This window comes from Phalacrocorax aristotelis, chromosome 5, assembly GCF_949628215.1.
Source record: "Phalacrocorax aristotelis chromosome 5, bGulAri2.1, whole genome shotgun sequence".
Classification (NCBI taxonomy): Eukaryota; Metazoa; Chordata; class Aves; order Suliformes; family Phalacrocoracidae; genus Phalacrocorax; species Phalacrocorax aristotelis.
In genome coordinates this window covers 19,120,641-19,143,406 of record NC_134280.1, presented here as the reverse complement: position 1 = coordinate 19,143,406, position 22,766 = coordinate 19,120,641, and the positions used below count along the sequence as shown (strand labels likewise).

Sequence of the window (22,766 nt, the reverse complement as noted above, 5' to 3'; positions counted from 1 at the left end):
TGGCTTTTATATTGTTCCTTTGTGACAGGCAGAGATTGATGAGCTGCTGAATTATTTTCCGCAGGAGCTGTGTGGAATGTCACTTGGCTTCTGATGACAAGTCACCAGGAGAATGCAGTGAAAAATGCAAATTGGTTGATGCAACTGTCAGCACTGCAGAGGGTTTGTGCACTCAATCTTCCTTTTCTGTGTGTGCGTGATTAGTGATAGTTTCCACTTTTAGTAATTTTATGTTTGAAAGCAGCCGTGTTTTTCTGCTCTGGAATTATATTAGGGATCACAAGGCAACTGATGTTTGTCTATGGTCTTCTGTGGCAAGTAGGAAATGCAGATGAGGGCTGGTATTACCCCTCCAGGTTAATTAACTCATTGGATCACGCTTACTTTCTAAGCAGCTTATGTAAGAAAGGACAGAATTTAATAGAAACCAGTCCCTGCAAATCAGTGGCTGATGAAAGCCCCTGAGATTAACTCACACCTGCACCCTGAGTTCCAGTGTGGCTTCTTTTACCACACAAATGCAAAACTTGATTCCAGTCCTTATGCAGACCCTTGATTACAGTTGGCAAGTAGACACAGCCCTTTAACCTGTGACAAAGACGTTCTGCTTCTTGTCAGGTTTTATTGAGGCATTCCTAGTATCCTAGAGGCTAAGCACATCTTTCAGTTGCTCGTTGTAATTCAAAGCTGCCCTCCATCAATGGGAATTTCTGGAATAAGGATTAACCTTGAACAAAACAGTATTCTCAGAAAAAAAAATATCACTTTAAATTAAATACTACATAAAAGTCTTTTTCTTTCCTGTAGAGGAAGGTGCTTGCCTGTACAGTAGGCAGTCTGTAATTGTTCTTACAGCAAGTCTAACCCCAATTGTATGGCAAAATGTAATTGTTAGGTGATGGAGGACATAGGTGCATTATATCCACAATACAGATGTAAACATAAGCATTATATCAGGCAAATGTAAAAGTTAGGCTGACAACACAGAATGCTGTATGCACCTCTAAGGATTGTGCCTGCAAACTGCTGGAAGCCCATCCAGAGCTGCATGAATGCATAAGTTTCACTGATACACATCTTTCCAACAAAGCTGCACCTTTTGTTTTTGATGACAGTAGTCCATAATATAGAGATCAAAAGTTGCAAATATTGCCTTTGTAAGGAAAACTAACCCTAATTTTGTATTTTTATTAAAATTTTTATTATTACGCTTTGTCTTCCTAGACATCAGTATTTATTTATAAATACAAAAATGTCTTTACAAGCTTCAAAATCATATGAACACTTTTATTGTATCTGTGTAGTTAGTGACATTTTCAGGTTGCTATTGCTGGATGGCAGCTATTTGTAGCCAGGAATATGTAAGACATTCTACTTTCAGATATAATGAATACTAATCAAGAGCAGGAACAGTCACTTATACGGCTCTGTTCCTGCACACAGAGGTCACAGGAATATGAGCATGACAACATCACCTCCTGTTCCTGCTTATTTCCTTTTTATCATGTCCTGTGCTTCCCTGATTGGGACTGTCAGCTAATTCTGTAAATTTAAAATTTATTTGCAGCAGTTACAGCAGCTGCTGTAATGAAAGCTGGATAACTGTTCCCATCCTAACCCCTTAAAAAAAAAAAAAAAAAGCAGTACATTGCAAACTGTGTTTCATCTTAAATGCTTGTGTAATAGCTCAAAGGATTGGTTTTGGCATGGAGGTAGCCTCAAGAAGTCCTGAGGGGAAAAAAAAAAATCTTGAAAAGAATAGAAAACAAAATCCTAAAATCAAAACTGTATTACTTATACATAAAACAAAAATTTAAGTGGTATAACTAGACCACCACATGATATTTAAGACAGATTATTGAGTAACTTCATATAGTAGCACACTGCTTCTTCCTGGCTTATATTTCAGTTTCTTTAATGCTTCAAGGCTTTTTGAAAATTAGAAATAGCTCTCAGTTAAATAAAACATTAGCACTTAAAGATTTACTTTCTCTTTTGCGTGCATACGTTGCAACACAACGACAGGAACTGTGGAGCAATAAAAAAAGTGCAGGCTTTACACTTTCCTGTTTCCTGGGAATGCCTGTTTTAACTTCTGAGCCGTGCCTTTTGCCTCCTCTGCTTTGGTTCTGTGGGTGCTGGTGGTTTCTCTTCCTGCTCCCCCGCAGCAGGGTCACCGGGGTGGCCGCATTGCGGGCAGCCGCTCCGCCCGGGGATCCAGCAGGGCATGGGCTGGCACAGCAGCTCCGGAGGTGCTGATGGCCTCACATTTACTGGGCTTATCTCCACGGCCGGCGTTGCTTTTGAATATTTATTTTCATCCATTTTTAATATTTTAATATTAAATCAGGGTAATCTCCCCTTTGCCAGATGGGTGTAAGAGGAGCCCTTGTTGCTTTACTCACGACCCAGGAAGAACCGCAATCCCTAAAAAGTGGCTCCTGCCACCACCCCGGCCACAGGGCACCAGGCTGCTCCTGTCGCAAGCCCAACAGGGACAGTTACATTTTCCTTGGAGAAACTCAGTTTTTCCTACCCCATAGCGTTGACACCACACAGATTGCCAGTGCAACAACAAAGTGGATGCTGGAGCCTGAATAAACCCCTATATCAGTGCCGCTCTGTTATTCTGATTCAAAGTGAGATGAAACTGTTAAAAAAAAAAAAGGACTTTGTTGAGCAAAAGACAAACAAGATAGGGCGTAATGACATTTAAATTTACAGTCAATTATTTTTTGTTGAATCTTTCATCTAAGTGTCTGTTAGGAAACAGCCTTTCACACTTGGAGGCTCCAGCTTGCCACTGTTACCCAATTATTCTTCCAGTGTGACTCCAGTGATTTCAAACACCATTGAAATTAATGGACTTAGGCTGCAGGCAGAAGTGGGCAAAGTATGATAATTCACTGCAGAGGGCAGAAAATTACACAGGAGTAAATTAGTTTACCTACCTATGCAAATTTTGTGCTGATGAACTGAAAATAACCTATGCAATAGTCTCTCTTAGTGATCCCTCATCCTAAAAATGATATCAGAAAAATAAGAATCCTAAGAGTGAGCTGAGTTCTGAATAGCTTGAACTGGCATCTTTGCTTTCATTTCTACATTCTTGCACCTAATCAGATTTCTGCTCCCCTTGGTCTCAAATTATGACATTAAATTAAAAATTACAATTTAAAAAGAACTAATATATTTGCAGTTAGTGCCTTCTGGATGATATTTGGAATGTGCCTGCAAGTTTTTCTGGGCCTTCAGAATAGCAAACAACTACACTGTTCCTCCCCCCACCCCCAAAAAAAAAAGAAAAGCAAACTAATATTCTGCTTGCTTAAAAGAGTTGGGAAACAACAAATATTGCAAAACTTGTAACAGTGTTACTAGAATGGTGACCTGGCAATGAGCGCCATTAATTAAGTACACTCACCCTGCAGTCTGCGGCCTTTCTAACAAAACCAAATCCTGTTACATCGGCAAGTCTTTTCTGCCTGTAACCTTGAGAGATAACACACTGCTCCGCACCAAGGACAGGCAACAGGTTAAATACAAGATTATCACAAATCAAGAGCATGTTTCCATTAAAATCCAACCAGATGTGATTCTCTTTTTATAACAAGCAGAGAAAAGGACTATAGGTTAGTCAACTATACCTTCATATTTTCTATGGTGCCTAATAGTGTTTTCTGTAAGACCAAACCTTATGGTAATAAGCAGCATGAAAAAAAAAAAATCCATATTCTCGTCTGATTCCTACTCGATATTTCATTACTTTTTGTATCAAAGTTTGAGGACTTAGGATTTTCAGCACAGTTGCTTATGAAATTTCAGTTAGAGTTTTGAGTGGGTAAGAAATAATGGAGAGTGACAATTATTTTTAAAGAAACATTTGAGAAGGTTACTGGTTTTTCTTACCTCTAAAAAGAAAACCTAAGTAGTTTTTCTAAAAATGTATTGAAAGGCATACCTAGATTTCCAATGCTATTCAAATCATGGGTTTTATGGAAACATAATAAGCATTCAGTCCCAGAGGTACTATTGCACACACTTATAAGGTCAGATATTTTTGCTCTGTAAAAATATTATATAATGGTTACACTCCAGATTACGGCATTTCTGGCTCTGGACCTACAGTCTTGGTTTTCATCATCTTATTTGCTTTATGTCAACCCTCGCAGCCAGCTTCCTCCTGTCTCCCTATTCCCTTTGAATGAACTTTTCCCAGCAGAAAAGGTTTCCCAGCTAGGAATAATCGGGGGGGGGGGGGGGGGGGGGGGATTAAGATTTTGTGCGTTAAAAAACTTTTTTGTGCATTTTGTACGTTAAATGGTGAGACAAATAAATGGGGCCAGACTGTTGTCTTGGGTCACTTTTTATCTGCTTCCTCTGGAATCACATTACACAGATCCCAGAACTGCAGTTTTCTGTTATTAATCTATATTTATTCTTGTGACAGTAGTGAAACACACTAATCTTTGACAGGGCTATTGTGGAAGAAATAAATGGCAGCCCTTTTAACAGCATCCATTGCTGTTTGATGTATGTATATCTACTCCTGAAACATAATCTAGACACAGTAGAAGTAGCTGTAAGTCAAAGAGAACATACTGTTTACTTTGTCGCATAATTGGGGACTATTATATTTCCTAGACTGGTGGTTAAGTATCTTGGAAGCACTTCCAATTCATTGAAATTCACAGTACTGTAGATTAATAAAGTGCACTAGATGGCCAGTGCAGATTGACAACACCTGGATCCATTCTTTGGAAATGTAAGTGAAAAATCAGGAACAAACCAAAACTTGAGCTGGAAGAAAAGTTGTTAAATTTAGTAGAAATTCTGAGAGTATTTCTGCTTTTGTCTTTCACTCTACCATCCACAGACGAGGCTGTGACAAACATGCCACCAGCAGTCGTTGTTGTTAAATATAAAATTTAACATGTTACATTTCATTTGATCTGATTAATTAATTTTTCCCTCCCTCTGCAGATTATTCAGAGGATAAATCCATTCCCTGCTCTTTGCAGGGGGGAAATGAATGTATAATCACATTTCTACTGGCTATGGATGAACAGGGAAGGACAGTCATTCATAGCATAGAACAGAAAGGTAAGCAGCGAACATTGCTTTTTCTACGTGAAATCTGATTTAAAAACACAGGCAGGGTGAGTTGTCTAGAAGCTGAGCTCTTTTTAGCAGCACTGCACCTCCTTGTGTTTGTAGTTCTCCTCTGCCTAGCCAAAAAAGCGCCTCCTCCAGTCCTTGTTTAATGCAGTAGTGAAAGAAATACTTGGCCTTTCATGAAAGAAGGGCAGAATGATCCCTGGCTGCAAGAATTAGTTAATTTTTCTAAAGCTCTGAGCAATTCTAAGATGATGATACCAAATGTTATAAGAAAAATATAATTCACTTTGAAATGACATGTATTTCATAGATGGACAAATATCCAAAAGACTACCTGATTGGTTATACCTGATGAAATTCTAAAATATAATTACATTTAACGTTGCAGCACCATTAAGTTTTTAATATTTTGCAAAACTAACAGATATTCAACAGATCTCTCTATATCCTTTCATTTAACATTACTACTTTATTGTTTCACTATTGATTTTTTGTGAAAGCTCCTAATCATGTAGGATAGGAGAGAACACAGACACCACTTTTCAGCTGCCAAACAGTTTAGTTTCTGGGTACTAAAAATGCTTTTTTTTTTTTTTTGGACGCACCCAGTGTCTCAGTGCTAACTAATGTTGGTTATGTTTTAGGGAAAGCCATACGGATTTGTAACTTCATTCTGTTGGCACAAATGGCATTTATTTTGCTAACCCTTTGTGTAGCCTTTCTCCAGCATACCTGTGAGAATGGAAGTGATTTCACTGCACAAAAAAACCCAGCTTCTACCATAAGAACACAGTCTGGTTTTGTATTGGTTATTGTTACAGCAAAAATGGTTGTAACAAATCTAGTACTAAAGAACCACATCCCTTTGTAAGCTACACCCTTAAGACTCAAGAATTTAAGGGTAATATTTTCTCTTTATTAACTACATTTGCTATGCATTTTAAGTAGATCTGAAAAAAAAAGAAGTGGAAGAAATATCTTAAGGAAGGCACAGTTTGTTAAATTCTGTGTGGTGGCCCTCCCACAATTCTACAGTAACCAGCTTCGCTGTCATCTGCTTTTCTGCTCCTGGGCCTTGAAATTACTGTGCTGCGGTGGCTGTGATGCATGCGAACATGAACTGAGACCTCTAGAAATTGATTTCATACACAGAACCGAAGTCAAGATGGCACCAGTAGCCAGTGTTAACCCACTGCTCAAACCAGACCCCTCAGAATTAGTTAAATAATCACATCGAGTGAAAAAGTAATGTGAAATATTATCATGTACCCCAAATAGGACTGAAGCAAACTTTCAATGTCCTTAGACAATGGTTTAGCAGAAAATGTTGTAGAATAGTAGTGTTCACCAACTTTCATGAGCAATATCTTTTAATATTAAAATAATCAAACTTCTTTATGTTTTGGTGAAGCAAAAACTTGTTTTAATTTTGACTCTCTGAAACATTATATGGTAAAATTTATTGCAGAACTCTAAATGCAAATTCCTTCCAATTTTTCAGTCCAACATTTTCAGCAAGTCTAATGGATTTTTCCTCATCGTGAGTGAAATGCAGTTTTCTCTATTTTCTCAACATCATTGGTGACTTTACCCTGATATGGATCTCGCTAGAATCTTTTCCTCTGCAACACACTGAATATCAGTTAATTGAAGTAGAGCTTCAGCCGTAACATTGTAAAATACATAATCTTGTCAACTCAGCCCTGTTTTTTAGAATCATAGTGACACAGATCTGAAAATAATTTTCTAACTTTTCAGAATCTGGGTCTGCATCCAGCAGGTGCTAATCAACATGGTAAAAGTGCAGTGGAAGAAGTCAGCAAATAATTTTTTTAACGTTTTAACGCAATATTTTTCAGCCAGTTCCACAAACCCTTTAGTAAACCAGCAGGAGGAAAATTACCTGGATTTGAAGGAAAAAGCATGCACAACTCACAGCAAATGAGAAGCCCAGCATGCCTCTTGGCTGTTCTTAATTGCCTAAAATTTATTGATTGGATATCCACAGTCACAATTGGTTTTGTTTCCACAGATTGCCCACAGCTTCCAAATATCCTGATGATAATGGTGGGTGTCACCCTTGCTATCCTTCTCATTGGCATTGTTTTACTTTGTATATGGAAATTACTGGTGTCAGTTCAAGACCGAAAAGAGGTGGCCAAGTTTGAAGCAGAAAAATCGAAAGTCAAATGGCAAATGGTACGTTAAATGAATTGATTTTATACGAGGTCCTTTGATTTGGTTGCATGCTGCACACTGCCTTTAAAATTCTGTGTCTCAGGTTTGTTCTTTTAAATGGACAGATTTTACTGGTAGGTTTTCACTACACTTAGCATTCTATAAAGTAAAATCATTATTTTTTTTTAGGGATGAAAAATAGCTTTTTAGTGATGAAAATAGTGTGATCTCCTGGTTTAACTTCTTCCACATGTAAAAGCACATAGATAACATTTTTATTAGTTGTTTTTTTAATTAGTACCTCCCCTTTGATTAATCTTAGCAAAGTTGTTTGCTGCCTATGTAATTATCAGAGGTGTAACCCCTCTTCCCAGAAACAGAGCCTATTTTAGGAAAGAGATTATTGATGGCCTCTGCCATGATGAGAGCCCGCTCCCACAGAGGAGCAATGAAAGTAAGCTGTCCAAAATGTAAGTCAAAGGACACACAAATTCAGGCCTTGTCTTCTATCTATAGCTTGCGGATGTCTAATGCAAGCTTATACCACATGTTCCCTTTTCTTCTTTCCTTTCTGCCCTTGATTTTTTTGCTCTTCTGCAAAAACTTCAAGGTTCCTGAGGCTATTTGAAAAAAAGCATGTTGAGTAAGCGTTTCTGGAGGGTGTCAGGAGGACAGGAGATAGGCTGCCGTTCACCCAGCTCCATTCTTGTACAAAGCCCTGTGATTGCAACATTTCTCCAAGGATGGACACTGCCAGACTTTCAGCTTTTAAGATGGGAAAAATCAGTTACTTACAAGCAAAGCCACTTGAGAATGTTTTCTTAATCCTTTGAGAGAGCTACATATGGTAAGAGGGAAGGGAAGGATGCACTTGATTAGAAGCATTTTAATTTTCTTTTCTGTCACAAGAGGAAATGATAGGCAGGGTATGATGAGAGGCCAGGATAAAAAGCCCGGGTGGGACTTGCCCTTCTCCCAGGGCATGGTAGTCTGCGGCTCAAGCAAGAGGACTGTGACAAGTCACATCTCACTGCTGACATTATCTATGCTTTTAGAATGGTCCAACCACATCATCTGATACACAAATTATATCAGACATATTTGATAAAGTGTTGTTTGATGATGTGCATTACTCTAATCCAGGAGGCAGATGCGAAGGGAAGCATGTTCCTGACCCTAGACTGGTTTGTGCTGCCCCGTATAGACTGGTCTCAACTTCAGTGGCTTGGAATATAAGCAAGCTGCTGAAGGCTGTTCTAAAATGATGAAAGGCACGAATTACTTCTGTACAAAGAATAGACCAGAAGTCCTCACTAGGGAAAAGAAAGGAAAAGGAAGAAAGAAAGGGAAGATATTGGACTTTAAATTTATGACTGGGGTAAAGGAAGATGGGGCATTTGTTCACTGACTTTTACCATACAAGCACAGTGAGATAGCAGGCTCCAAAGAAGCCAAAAAACCATCATTACACAACACTTAAGGCATAGGATTCATTTCCAAAGATATTCTGGATGACAAATGTTTGCATGGATTCAAAATGTCTGTAGAGAAATCCATAGATGCAGGACATCCCCTCTGACGCAGGAGGTTTGTGAAACGTGTGACAGCTTTTCCACAGACAGCCTGCCTCGTCTGCTGTTGGGAACGACTTGCTGGGCCAGGCATATGTCTGACCCGAGTTTCTCACAAAGCAGAGCACAAATCATCTTCTCCTGCACATTGGGAAGCAGAATGTATGAGCTGGCGCATGTACACCCTGCATCATAACACTGGGTCAGGAATCATGGATCAAAATGATTCCTTTGCTGACAAGGTACACTCAAAGCAGTGGCATGCAGCTACATCTGCTTGCAGCTGAAGCAATGGCAAGATGAGGTAAACACCGCATAACTCCATTTCTTCTGGTTTTGTTTGTTTTTTTTCAGGAAACAAACCCACTGTACAGAGGCTCAACAACCACTTTTAAAAATGTAACTTACAAGAACGAAGAAAAGCAAAAAGGGGCTGTGGCTGCAGATTTCTATTAGCACCTCTGACACTACAAACTTAGTTTTATTGGCAGGAAATCTAAAAACACTTGTTTCTTCTCAGCTGACTACGTGGTATTCGTTTGCACGTTGCAGTGGTATAATCATTCTGTCAGAGAAAATATATCTTGTGTTGGGAAAACTAGAGATAACATGTAAGTGGTAAAGGTTAGCAGAAATATTTTAAAAACCAACTTTAATATTAAAGCCCCATCTTAAAAAAATAGCATCACAAATAATTTTAATTTTCTCATTAATGCTGAGGATTAAAAATTATCATATGTAAGCCTACTTTTTGTGAAATTAGGTATATACAATGAGCTGTACACTATTTTGTTCATACACACAATCCCATATATTTGTGTTTAGGAATGTATTTGCACCAGCCTATTTGGGGACTAGTTTCTATTTAAAAAGATAATTTTTTCATGAATGCTGCTTAAACTACTGAGGGTAGAGGTTTCTTGTATCACCTGTGTGACTGAAAAATTGTTCATCGGAAACAAGTAGTGGTATCGGCTATTTTACATGTATCTAAGGTATACAGAAACATCTCCTCTCTAATTCTTCTTTCTTGCCCTGTGTCACGCTGTCTTTGTCTTTGTTGCTGTTTGATGTTCTTTAAGAACCCAGTCCCTGGGGTTATCTCAGGTAAAGCTAAATGAGGCCTGTACGCACTTGCAGAGTGGTTTTCTGTTCCAAGCATAGGCTGCTTTCTTTTTTCTCTTTCCTTTAAATTCTAGTAGAGAGGATCCAGAGCAAAAGAGAAATATTTGTAAATTAGAGACTCCAGCAAAGAAACTTTAAACCAGAGGATTGCCAGAACTCCATTTCACCATTTACAACCTGTTCATGCACTTAAAATAAACCTCGTGTGCTGGATCATTACATGAATTGTTGCAGCCCTTTACATGCAGAAAAGTATACCCACAAAGACTCAGTATCACACACAAAGACAGTACTCTTGTTGATATATCCAAAATTGTGATGTTCTTTCAATGCCCAGCAGCCAAACCATTTATTCATGTGTGAAATAATGTATTTGGCAATTTTGGGTTGGGTGTTTTGTTTTGTTATCGGGTTTGGGTTTTTTTCAAACTAAGCAACAAATTGATCTACAGATTCCACTTCATACTGATTTCCATGACGTTAATGAGGAGTTTTAAGTCTCAGTTTTTGCTAGCTACTAATGACTTGCCATAAATTCTTAAATTGTAATGTTGTTATCATGCATAGCACTGAGGGAAAAAAAAGTTCCAACAAGATCAGCTAACATGCTGGCATAAAAAATTACAACACTGGGCTATTTTAAGCTAACAATAATTCACTTCAGTTTTTAATATCACTTCTCCTCACATTTTTTTAGTACTCCGGAACAGATGGTCAAAATGTACATATGAATGTACTTACAAAAGAAGACTTAGAAATCAAAGGTACATCGACACAGTTATGTAAATTCCCTATGATAAATCATATATTTGATCTAAAAAACTCGATATCCATTTTGTAAAAAATATTTACAAAGTCTGTGCAACTTCAGTCTCTATCCTCTACAGTTCCTGGATGTGAGATTGATATATTAGCTAGCTCAGACCCGAGCCTGTTTTAGGGCCTGATCCAAAGCTTACTGGAGTCAATGGCTACAGATGAGGATCCAGTTTCAGTGAAACTATTAGTTTTGGTTTACAAAGATTGTTTTGTTTAAACAAACTGGTTAATACTGTCTATTAGTGGATTAGAACCTATAGTATATATTTCTGTACAAAGACAAATAAACTGTATCAGATGCCTTTGGAAAGAAGGTGATGCTATAACCACATATTAAATATGACATGACTGCAGTGTTAAGGAAATTATGGCTGTCATTGAACTGGAACAGATTAATTACAGGTTCTCATCTGTACTCTTCAGTATTCCCGCATATCTCATAGTGGAAACTGTGCACAGACAACGGCTTGCATCTGCAGCCCTTCTAACCACTAGACTCCCACAGATGTCAGTGCAAGTTACATGTGGGACCACATCCCGTTTTCCTGGCACATGGATGAAATCATGGGAGGCAAAGCTGGCCCCTGTATTCTGTCTCAGATTCCACTTGGGTCAGAATTGCCTGAGGGACTAGGGAAATCTGAATTGAGCCCATGTAAATTATCTGTTACTCTTTTGTTTTTCATGTAGAAGTCATCAAATGACAACCTTCCTCTGAAAGAAATGAAAATATTTTTATTACTTTTAAAGTAGTAAAAATCTATACTGTTTATTAAATACCTTTTAAGTTCTGTTTCTGAGAAGGCTGATTCCGCTGCTCAGTATTAGGGTTGAAAGCCCTTCTTCTGTAGGTCACCCATTTCAATATTGAAACACATTTCAGTATTCAAATGTTGTTAACAAAATGGTGTTTACTTTTCATATAAAAAACTTGGTGGTCTACATTCCCTGTTCCTACAGGAGATTTCATTTCACAAAACTACTTACTCTCTTCCCATCACTTGCATCTTCTGACCATCAGCAAAGTTCCAATTTGGTATATAGACAATGTTCACAGCAAATTAATCCCCCTAGCCACCTCTCTCCAAGTTACCAAAGAGGAACAGAAATCAGGCAGTATGTTTTTTCCATTTCCCTGCTGTGACTGGCTGTACTATAAATGTTCTGTGCACCTTCAAAATCATCAGGATGGAAACCACTCAGATAACTAAAAGAGAAAATAGAAGGGCTTGGTGAGGAAGGTCTCTATTACTAGGCTTATTCATACGAGCCATTCTTTTAACAGCATCAACTTAGATCATAAATTTTACCTAAACTCCCAGACTTCAAGAGCTTTCAAGATCTCACTTGGCATTCACCCTAGAAACAAGAGTGGTGTTCACCTTTTTTTATTAACTATATTATTTTTATCTTGTAGCATTTGTATAAATTTTTTTTTTCTCCACCAAATTACGCATGCGTTTGTGTGCGGTGAGTGGGATGAAAAAGTCTTTCTGCTGTTTTCATTAATATTGTTTTGACCTGAGGCTGGACCTTGAGAGTGGACAAAACATTTTTAATAATAATGCTTCTATTCACTGAAGAGTTAAACTAAATAAAAGAACAATCATTAGCAAATTTATGGTATTTGTGTAGCTTTTACACCCTGTAGAATGGCAATTTCAGTAATGTATGGTAAATGGGTAATTTTTGATTTGATTTATGAAAGTTTCATGTTAACCTGTATTGTAAATGTTCAGACTGCATTCAACTTTGTTTTGTAATATAACTAGTGGGCAATGAGTCTGGGATACAAGGCTCAGATGTCAAGTGCAATACTCTCCATGTGTTGTTGACCATTATACACATGTCCAGGTTTGTTTTGCAGGGGGCATAAGGGAACTATTGCCCCACAAAACTTATCACACACAACCTGAAAGTAAAATAAAGAAATTTTTATCTTAGTCTATTTGCTACAATTTCTTTCTGTAGAAAAGGAAATACTAAACTTTGAATAAAGATTGTAAAATCAAATGCATTTTAAATATACTTTTACTGGTCTTCATTTTCCATTTCAGCATGTCTTTATAACTTTTTTTCACATGGTTTGGTGAATCTTAGCAAATTTCTCATGCTTTGGCATAACCTAGAGCTTATTTTATAACTTCTCTAACCCCTTTTTTAAGACAGCACATGAGATTTAATAAGTCTGGATTTTCTTCTATTTGTGATCCTTTTACTTTTCAAGGAAATGAGTTAATGGATGAATGCTGTAAGCAACCCATTTCTGGAGCTCTGATGGATTACATATGGCATTCTTTTATACAGTGATCCCTAAATTGCACAACTTGCTTAAAGCTAAAGGTCCATTAATTTTGTATGTATAACAGCTGTAATATCTTTTTTGAACTACACGGCAAAGTGTTTATTTGCTGTTTAATCTGCAAATGACCTCTCCTTTTTTTCCTCTAATGAAAAGTCATCTGTTTTGATGTCTGCTAATTTCCTGCTCTGAGGAAGAGAACATTCCTCTGCACTCTTGACAGAACTATATTTAAGTCCATCCTATTCTCCAAACACACAATAAGATCATATTCTCTTGCATTTCACAGGGGATTGTGAAAACTGAAACTGATATAATTGCATAACGTATACTCATAGCATGTAATTCACAATGTATTCTACCCCCCATTTGCATTTGTTTGTTTGTTTGTTTTTGAGAACGGTTCATGCTTAGAAACTTTTCTTCTATGTTTTCACTGAGGTACTGTCAGCTAATATTGACAGCAACAAAAGCACAATGACAGGTAGTGTAGATAAATACAAAAGCTTTGGCATTTCAAAGATCTTGGTAGATGAGAGCTTTGTTTTCTGAAGCTGGCTCAGTCTCTCTCTTCTACCAGTCATCCTGCAAAAGCAGAGAGAAACAAAAACTGAACTTCATTGCAACCTCTCCTTTCCTCCTGCTATTTACACTACAGTTTAGATTTATTTTTAATCAAATCAGATAATTTTAAATTGTTTCAAGATGCTTCTATATTCAGATAGATGAAGTTCTCAAGGCATGATGTATTTTTTCAAATGCCTTTTTCCACAGAGTAACTTTTCTCAACAGTTGGTTTTTTCATTACTGTTTCCACATTTAGAATAGGTAGAAGTGTAAATAAAACCGAGGTCTTTATGTACAGAGAAACAGGAATTTTCTATTTTGTGTTCAGCAGTTGGATGTTACATGTGTTTGGAAAAGTGTGCACCAGCAACTTCGGGCTTCAAAATTAATAACTCTAGCTCAAAAGCAAATTGTATCTCTCCTGTTGATCTTCTTAGGTGAGAGGTTTAAACTTGCTTTCTCTAAAGCTCTCAACTGACTTCAAAATCAGACCGATAATTATAGTATAATTACCATGTAACAGACTCTCAGTTGCTTCTATGTTAGATTATGGTAGATTTGAAAAAGGACACTTAAGGAAAAAAAAAAGGTAAACAACAAAAACCCCACCCCAAGCCAAACAGGAGAAAAACCAACCAAACAAAAAATCCCCAATAATCTCAAAGGCAATGGAGAAATTAAGCCTGAAAATATATCAAACCAGGAAAAGAACAGTTCAGACTGAGAGTCCTAGAAATCCTTAAAACTGAATTGTTATGAAACCATTTGACACACCTCCCCTCCCCCAGCAGTGTCTGCAGGGAGGGAAAGTCCTCTGTGGAAAAGTGTCGTGAGCCAACACACAAGCCAAGCAAGAGAATTTGAATTTTTATGGATACAGTGGTCTGTACCTCTCCTATTCATCCTAGAGTACTTGCAGCTACTGCTTCAAGCTGTGTGGGACAGGAGCTGCAAGAAACCAGTTCAACATCTCCCTCCAATAGAGTACAGGTTTTGGATTCCCCTTCTGATGCCTTCTGAATCTGGCAGATACAGAACTTTATCACAGAGAGATGTTTGTCACTGAACATAGTATCTACTGTGGATAATTAGTCAACATCCCAAAAGAGCTTGTGGAAAGACCGTCCCTTAGGGTTTGTCTACTAGTGGCACTCAGGAAAGTAATTCCAAAATAAATCTAGGAATTTATTGTGGGCTGGATAATCCACATGAAAACCGTGTAGACAACATTCACTTTGAGTTGGACTGGTCTTAATCTAGTTAATCTTTATTCCAAAGTAAGGACAAGGGTGTCTGAACATGTTTAACTCAGTTCATGTGATTTTCTGTACAGTTACTGATTTAATAAATTTTTGAGTTCTTTCATATTGAGATTCTAAAGAGATAAAGGAGGAGGAAGATGAGTAGCTGGGAACTTTCTTGCCTTTCTCCATACCAAAGGCCAAGATACCTCGCCTGACTGGCCCAATAGCACGGGTGGCAAGTCATTGCCACTAGTTAGAAAGTCGTTAGAGCCTTTCAGTGAGTCATAGTCAGCGCACCTCTCTATTGCAATTAAAGCATTTAAGTTTTTTAACTGCATATTTGCATCTGATGATAAACTCGGCCTCATGTTAGCAAATAGAACGTCCCTGCAGAGAAATGATGCTATTCTCACAAACACGTCCAGTTCTTTCACAGGAAAACAATCCACCAGCAAACACTATTCTTCTCCTACCTGAAATGAGTAGTGACTAAAGATCATTGGATTTTATCAGTCTAATTCCACTCCTCGTGCTTTTAACAATTTTTCAATATGGGCATAGAAGGATGCAAAGGAAAACTATTTTCTCTTTTTCAGTTGTCTTGCAGCATAAAATTCAGAGAAGAAAGCAGAAATTTTAACAAGTGGTTCCCTGGTGCCTCCCCTTATGTGTGTGTGGATATAACATAAAATATAATTATACAAGTAATGAAGACAGATTCTACCACTGTGCAAAGCCAATGGGGGCTCTGGCTTCCAGACTTGCTGAAATCCTGGTTCTTAAATCCTCAGATATGAGACTGACTGTATACTGGATTTACCACAAAACAAAATGTTGAAGAGAACAAAACCCATAAATGTCTATGCATTTTTATTTAATACAAAGTAGGATATCTAACGCAAAAATTATTCCACCTGACAAGACATTGGTTAAAGGGAAGAGGCAAAGTAAAATTGCTTTGGGTTTCTCTATGTGCATATTCTTTGATAAGCACAGTAAGTGCTTCCAGTAACCGTAGGCTTTCCGAATTATGTAGTATTTGTAAACATGTATGCATGGCTGAAAAAAAGGATCACCTCCGCAGAGAAGGAATGTACAAGGTGCAAAGGCACACCCTCTCCCAACCTGTGAAGCCATGTCAGCACCAGGTACACATCCCCTAGAATTTCTGCAGGCTTATATCCTTGTTCTGAGCGTTACACCCAGTCAATTCTTTCTTCTGACTGGTACATTGTTAGCAGTTGTCTATCCTTCCTAAGTTCTTAGTCTCTTAGTAAATGACAAAGCTTAAGGCTTTGCTCTACCCGCATTTCTGTCCCCTCCATACACCGATGCTAGGCCCAGCTCATGGACACACTCCTGTTTCAGACACCACTAAATCAGCAGCATGCACAGAGAGGCAATGGGACCTGGCAAGGTGCTTTGGTGGTGGCCACTGGAGACCAACTGCAGGTTTGGACACCTGCTGTGCTGCCTTGCAGCTGTGCTGCCAAACTGCCAGCGGTGGCTGGCGGAGCAGCATGGGCATGCAGCCATGGAGGGAAGAGACTGACTGAAGGACTTGTGCTTGAAAGCATCCGTTTTCCTGGAGCTGATAAAAACAGTGTCCTCGACGCTTCACTGTCAGAATCAATGTCCGCTCCCATTTCTTTATTTTTAGTGGAACCTGGTTATTCCCTATTGTCCTGATTTATGAAGCTTCGTTCTGATAAAATGAAGAGGTGTTGTGCTTAAGGAATTGGTTAGCACAGGGTAGAAGACATAGCTGGCCAAACAAATCAGGAGTAGTTTTGCCTACAAACCTGTTTGCATTTAAGCAGCACAGAGAAAAGTATCAGTCTCTCAGATGCGTTTAAACCATACAACAAAAGTTGTGGAAGTTTTATGGGATTTATATTCTAAAATGTCTGCTAAGCAATTAAGTTATGGCTTTATTGGTTTGTTTAAAAAGTATAACATTTGTTGATCACTATATGTATAATTGCTAGTATTGAGTACAATTTAGTAAACAAGTCTACAGTCTAATATTAGCTTTTCTTGGGAACATACTAACTACTCTTTTGTAGCAAATCTTTGCAAAAATTATCTGTCGTCTTCTACTATTGATTTCACTATAATAGTACTAACAATGGAAGTCTCCCTTGACGGCAGTCGTGTTATGTTTTAAGCATGCTGACCCCAGGTTAGCCAGGAACTTATGTGCCTCAGTTACCTTATAGATGTAGATGGGCATAAGTAAAGGCTTGAAGTCATTATAAGCACATAAATGCTTAAAATTTAAGCAACAAATTAGCTTCTTTGTCAGAGTTGAAGATTTAAGTTAAACAGGTCAGTTACATGACAAGTTCTTGAAATGCTTTAACCCACGGATCAGCTGTGTGTTACAGCTCTGAGCTCTGTAAACCTGCACTAGTTAACGGGGACAGGAATACTCTGCAAAATATCTCTAGGCATAGGCTGTGTAGGCCAACAAATTCACATGTGGGGCAGCTGGGAGCATAAGTAGTTAAAAGCTGCATCAAGACTGCAGACAAAAATAGACAAAAATATTCTACTGAAAATCTGCTCTTTGCACATAACTTCCCTTTCTACAGCACCAGTGTGATTTAGTTTTGCTCTACCAATCCCAAGTCCTGACCTAACACTGGCTTTTCTCAGAAGCTCAGTGAAAGGCAACCCAGGGGAAATCCAAGACTGTTCCCTGCACAACATGGTAGCATCCCTGCACTCAAGGAGTGTGAGAGAGGATGCTCAATGGGTAAGAGCGAGCCACAGTCACTTCCCTGCTTTCTTGGTGTTCTGTACAGAGATGCTGACAGCACGTTTGGGATGCTGCAAAGAACTCTCTTAACCCTCCATTTTACCCTTGTCCTTCTGGCCCCACTGCTGAGAGGCATTTGGAACACCAGAGAATACGATTTATAAATGTATTTTTGTTTTAGCTGCAGGTAATTAAAATTATGTGGAACACATGGTACTAGTGTGTATGTATTTGTAAAGTGAGGATTTGCTTAAAAGCCTTGAAAATGGGAAAAAATAGGTAAGGAGCCTTGAATACGGGAATAACAGGCAAGGCAGGCAGATTTTGTATGCAGTACTGTACTGGATAAGTGTGGAACAGGAACCCTTGTGAGAAAAGGATGAGAATGGCAAAAAAATTACTGTGTTTCATGGAAGTATGAATGGCATACCAGGTATGGCTATGCCAAGGATCTCAAAGGGAAAGGGTAAGGTAAAGGCAGGCTTCGAGGTACTAATGAGGATAGGCCAGATGCAGTTATGGCCCCATTAACCAGTTCTGTTTTATTGCAAATATTGCAATATGTGATTTTTTACCTTTAATGCTGCATCACATGGATTACATAAATGTCTGCTATTGAATTTGATACTACTGCCAATCAACAGTCAGTCTGATGTGCTGGATTTATAGTAACACTAAAATTTCTACCCAATATTAAAGCATCTATATTCTAACAAGCCATTCTGGATTTGTGTCAAGTGAGCATTTACTGGGAGAGGAGGGATGGAGGGCTTGGAAAGGTGAGGCTTCCCCAAGAGGTGGCTCATGTGGCACAGTAACAGCTCTCCACTTGATGTTCACGCAGGAATAGCTGCTGCCTAGCAGACTTCTAGAAGTGTAAGGCTGTATTAATGCTCCTGGTGTCACCATTATAAGTGAGTTTTTCATTCTGCAAGAAGTTGTTTCCAGCCTAAAGCTATGAACAGCTACCTAATAAAAATTAGAGTCACATTTAGAAAAACACATTCTGACTAGTAAACATTAATACAGCAGTTTGCAACTAGGGTTTTCAGTTAACCTGAAACTGGCCAGTGTAAGCTGTCCTGCGGGGCCATCTTATCCAATGCGGGCCGACGGGGACCGAAACTGCAGGGCCTGGCAGCCGCAGTGATTGCCTGGGAGCACAGGAGGATGGAGTGGTGTAACAGGAACATGCAGGTAGAGCTGCCAAAAGGAAAAGGGGTGTTGCTGGGCGGGCTGGGACGTGTCAGAGGAGGTAGGGAAGGTGGAAGCAGTGCCTGTAGACAGGTGTAACCAGGGTGGCAGAACTGATAAATGAGAGTAGTTCTGTTTCTGGGGTAAACAAGAAAACTTCTCAGTGAAAGGGAAGATGAATACAAACTTGGGAGCTGACCTGAGAGGCCTCGGAACTGTCATTTTTCAGAGTTAAACAGGACCTAGATGGTGCCTCTGAAAAAGAGGGAGTTGTTGCTTGCTGGGCATGGCTACTACAAGCAATTTTGGTGCTGATTTTTCTTCCTCACTGTTCTCTGGTTTGGTATTCCCATTCTGGCTGGTAGGAAAAAGAAAATGAGACCTGCCCTCAGACTTCAGATTATGAACAGAAATTACTGCATGAGAAGTTGCTGAGCACACGACACACTGGGTCTGCATGTGTGTCTTGGGAAAGCAATGGGTGTATAAGAAAAAAGAATTAGTGTGAATTTGATGAGGGCTTGTATTTGTGGAAGAAGGCCATGAACGTGCACTGGCTTCCTATCTGTGTATAGGCCTCCTACAGAATGCTGAGTCAATGCCTAAGCAGACAGGGGAACGTATCAAACATCTGTGTAAAGCAGCTAAATAGCAACGGTGGATCAGGTCAGACAAGTGCATATGTGTATATATATGGGTCCAAGTATATACAGTAAGAAAGAGAACAGACCATCAACAGAGAAATTAAGAGAAAAATATTTACGAAAAGTGGATTCCAGAGACAAAATGAAATAAAGGAGCCAAAACACTACAGCAAATGCCTTGAAGAAAGACAGGTAAAGCTTCAGATTAATAAATAAATAAAATAAATTGGAAAGTTATACAATTTAATGTGCAAGACAATATAAACTATGCCATCAAGTTTACTTCAGAAAATGTTGCCAACCGCATTGGTTTTACAAGCCACTATTGCAGCAAATATATCTTATTACTATAATTAACTAGGTATAGCTTAGCTATAAATAGCCAGGCCAGTATAACTGCAGCTGCACTAGAAAGGATCTACCAGTTTAGTAAGAACAGAATAGATTCAAGACAGTAAAAAACTGTTCAAAGAGGAAGATCTGAATATCAAAGAAAAAAAAGAAGCTAGGAAAACTACTCAGAATTAATAAGTTGCTAATTTGCATTAAGTAAAATATTTACAAAAACACTGTTGAGATGTTCATTATCAGGACTCTCTAATCAGAATGTGCTTACTTTGATCTTACTGAAATGAGCAAAGAAATCCACTTGAGGTGGGACTCCTTCCCACAGCCCAGAGCAGCCTCATTTTTGCTCACTGGCACCTTTATTTTTGAATGTAGTACCAGGAACACAGCGTGATCTCTCAGTGTCACCCAGAACCAGGTTCTGGAGCAAGACAGCCCACTTCTGGAGCTCAGTATTCAAAGCGGTGGCCAAATACTCCTGAAGAGATGTAAACAGTTCCAAGTGGGCAGATTTTCATTAATGGCTCAGTAACAAGCTTTTATCTCAAAATGTGAAATTCCCAGGAAGCTGCAGCTTTCCTGAGATCTGCATTTCAGTTCCTTGAGAGTTACAACCCATTTGTTTTTCCAGTCAGGTCACTTATAGAACAGCTTGTTCAGCAATGTTCCCTGCTGCTTGCTCTCTGCCAGAAATTTTTATCATCTGTTAAACTGGGAGAAACCCCTCCAGTTATCTGCTTCTTTCTAAGCGTTTGGCTTCCCTTGCTACTCAATACCTTCTTTTACCAAACTAACAGTGAGCCGCTCCCCCCAAGCCCAGAAGTTTCTGTTCCCATCTGTGTATCATGATCAAGGTGGACGTGGGGGAACAGAGGCTCAGTTCAGTTATGCTCCAACACTACATTTATTTTCATACATTCATGCATACACTTACATACATTTACATACTTGTCTGCTACGCATAATGAACAGTGCAGAAACACAGTTATGCAGATTAAAAAGGAACCGTTCCACTGGTTTCAGTAAAACTACTCTATCTCTAACCCAGAGGTTCTGCTTTCAACTTTCCCTCCGCTGTCCATAGCTTCTGCAAGACTGAAACTCAACCCAAGTGGGGCAGCTCCTGCAAATACTCAACTGAAGACAGAAGTAAACAAAATGGAAGAAGGCAATTATTTTCTCCCATGGCAAAATGTAAAATGACTTCGAGTTGACAAGCTGACCCAGCTAAAAAAAAAAAAAAAAAAGTCTCCGAGCAGGGTCTGTAAAAGCAGATGCTCAGGGACAGAGCAGCGAAGTGGCGAACGCAGACTGTGCCATCAGTGGTCTACCACCTCCCCTGCCTCCGTGTCATTTTCTGGGTCTTTTTAGGATGGAACGACTCGGATCGTAGGCATGACAAACTAAGTGTTTTCACATAGAAAACAGGATTAATACAGAGCTTTTTGTCCGCTGGAATCAACAGCCCTGATGCGGGCAGATGGCCCGAGCGGCCTCCCCTGCCGGGGCCGCGGGCGGGCGGCTCCAGCCTGACCGCCGCGACCTCCCGCCTCCGCCGCCCGCACGGCGGGAGCCCGCGGGCCTACCCCTGGGCCGGGCCGCCCCTCCTCTCCTCCCCTCCCCTCCCCTCCCCGCAGCGGGGCGCCGCCGGGGTGGGATCGCTCCTCCGCCCTCCCCGGGGCAGGGCTCGGCGGGGCCGGTCCCCCGGCGCGGCGCGGAGCAGGAGCGGGTGGGCGCAGTGTCGCGGCGATGCTGGGCGTGCGGCTGCGGCTCCTGGCGTGCTGCCTCCTGCTCGGCGGCGGCCTGGCGCGGGGCGCCGCCGCCCTCCGCCGGGACGAGGTGCCCTCCCTTCGGAGTGAGTGACGCCTCCGGGGGGCGGCCCGGGGGGCCGGGGGGCGGCGCGACGGGTCGGGGGGCGCCCGTGGTGGGGCAGCGGCCGGGCTCCGCGCCGAGCCGTTCGTCCCCAGCCCCGTGCGGGGCTCCCAGCGGGGAGGGAGCCCGCGGGGTCTCCCCCGAGCGCTGCGGGAGGGAGGCCTCAAGGCGGAGGCGAGGTCTCGCCCGACCCCGACCCCAGCGCCGGCCCGGAGGGCTCGGGCAGGGGGAAGGTCTCACCCAGCAGAGGAGGAGTGGGGGGCTGAGGGCAGACGCTGAACCCCTGCAGACCTGCCCCGCTGCCTGCGCCTTGCGCCCTCTTCGTCCTCCCCGCCTATTATTCCGCTGCCCATTGCTTTTGTTGCACCTGGAGGTGCATGCAATGCATCTATGGAGGGAACATAGCTGATTTTTTTTCCTCGTTTCCAATAAATTCCAGTCATTTTCTCTATTACCACATAAGCAATGCTCACTCCTTTTGGGGGAGGAAGGAAGGGGGAGGTGAGGAGGAAGGAAATGAAGATATCTTGTTCTAGTTTTGCTACAGCCGTTTATTCACTATTAGCTGTGTTGAACCTAAGTAAACAGGAAGTTGATACCGGTCAGCTACCAGCTGACCAGCGTGGCTTCGCTTCTGGGAGTTTGTTTCTTGTATGGACAGGTGTTCATGGATGGCAGGAGAAGCGGGATGTTTCCAAAGGCCTTTCTCCACCCTGTCAATTCCTCAATCATAGGCTATCATTTCTTTGGGTTGTCTGGGGCTTGCAAGCCTATAGATCCCCTTGCAGCTCTTCATCTGCAGGATTTTGGGCACCAAGTCCTCCGTGACACCAGGGGCTTTGTAACAAAACCGTTCTATGAGAGTACCTGTCAAATGTGTGGTGCCTAGAGTTGTTCCCGAGGCTTGGTGTTGCTCCAGTTGTCTCATTGCCCCACTCGAGGAAAGGACTAAGCTGCCAAGCCTGCCAGCTCTCATGCCTTACTTCTGCCTTGAGCGGGCCATTACCTGGCAGTCCTCAAGCC

General features: G+C 40.5%; 2 protein-coding genes across 6 annotated transcripts in view; both read left to right on the top strand.

Moving 5' to 3' along the window:
- Positions 1-12,754, top strand: part of ITGB6 (integrin subunit beta 6) — a 44,241-nt gene extending 31,487 nt beyond the window's left edge. For all 4 annotated transcript variants that reach the window (XM_075093282.1, XM_075093284.1, XM_075093281.1 and 1 more), the window contains 4 exons: positions 65-162; positions 4,984-5,103; positions 7,151-7,317; positions 9,222-12,754. In XM_075093282.1, coding sequence (XP_074949383.1) covers positions 65-162; positions 4,984-5,103; positions 7,151-7,317; positions 9,222-9,323 — 487 coding nt within the window. In that variant the 3' untranslated portion in view covers positions 9,324-12,754. The remainder of the gene's footprint in view (positions 1-64; positions 163-4,983; positions 5,104-7,150; positions 7,318-9,221) is intronic.
- Positions 12,755-21,521: 8,767 nt separating this feature from the next.
- The window catches only part of PLA2R1 (phospholipase A2 receptor 1), a 46,726-nt gene continuing 45,481 nt past the window's right edge, over positions 21,522-22,766 (top strand). For both annotated transcript variants that reach the window (XM_075093279.1, XM_075093278.1), the window contains exon 1: positions 21,522-21,726. In XM_075093279.1, coding sequence (XP_074949380.1) covers positions 21,621-21,726 — 106 coding nt within the window. In that variant the 5' untranslated portion in view covers positions 21,522-21,620. The remainder of the gene's footprint in view (positions 21,727-22,766) is intronic.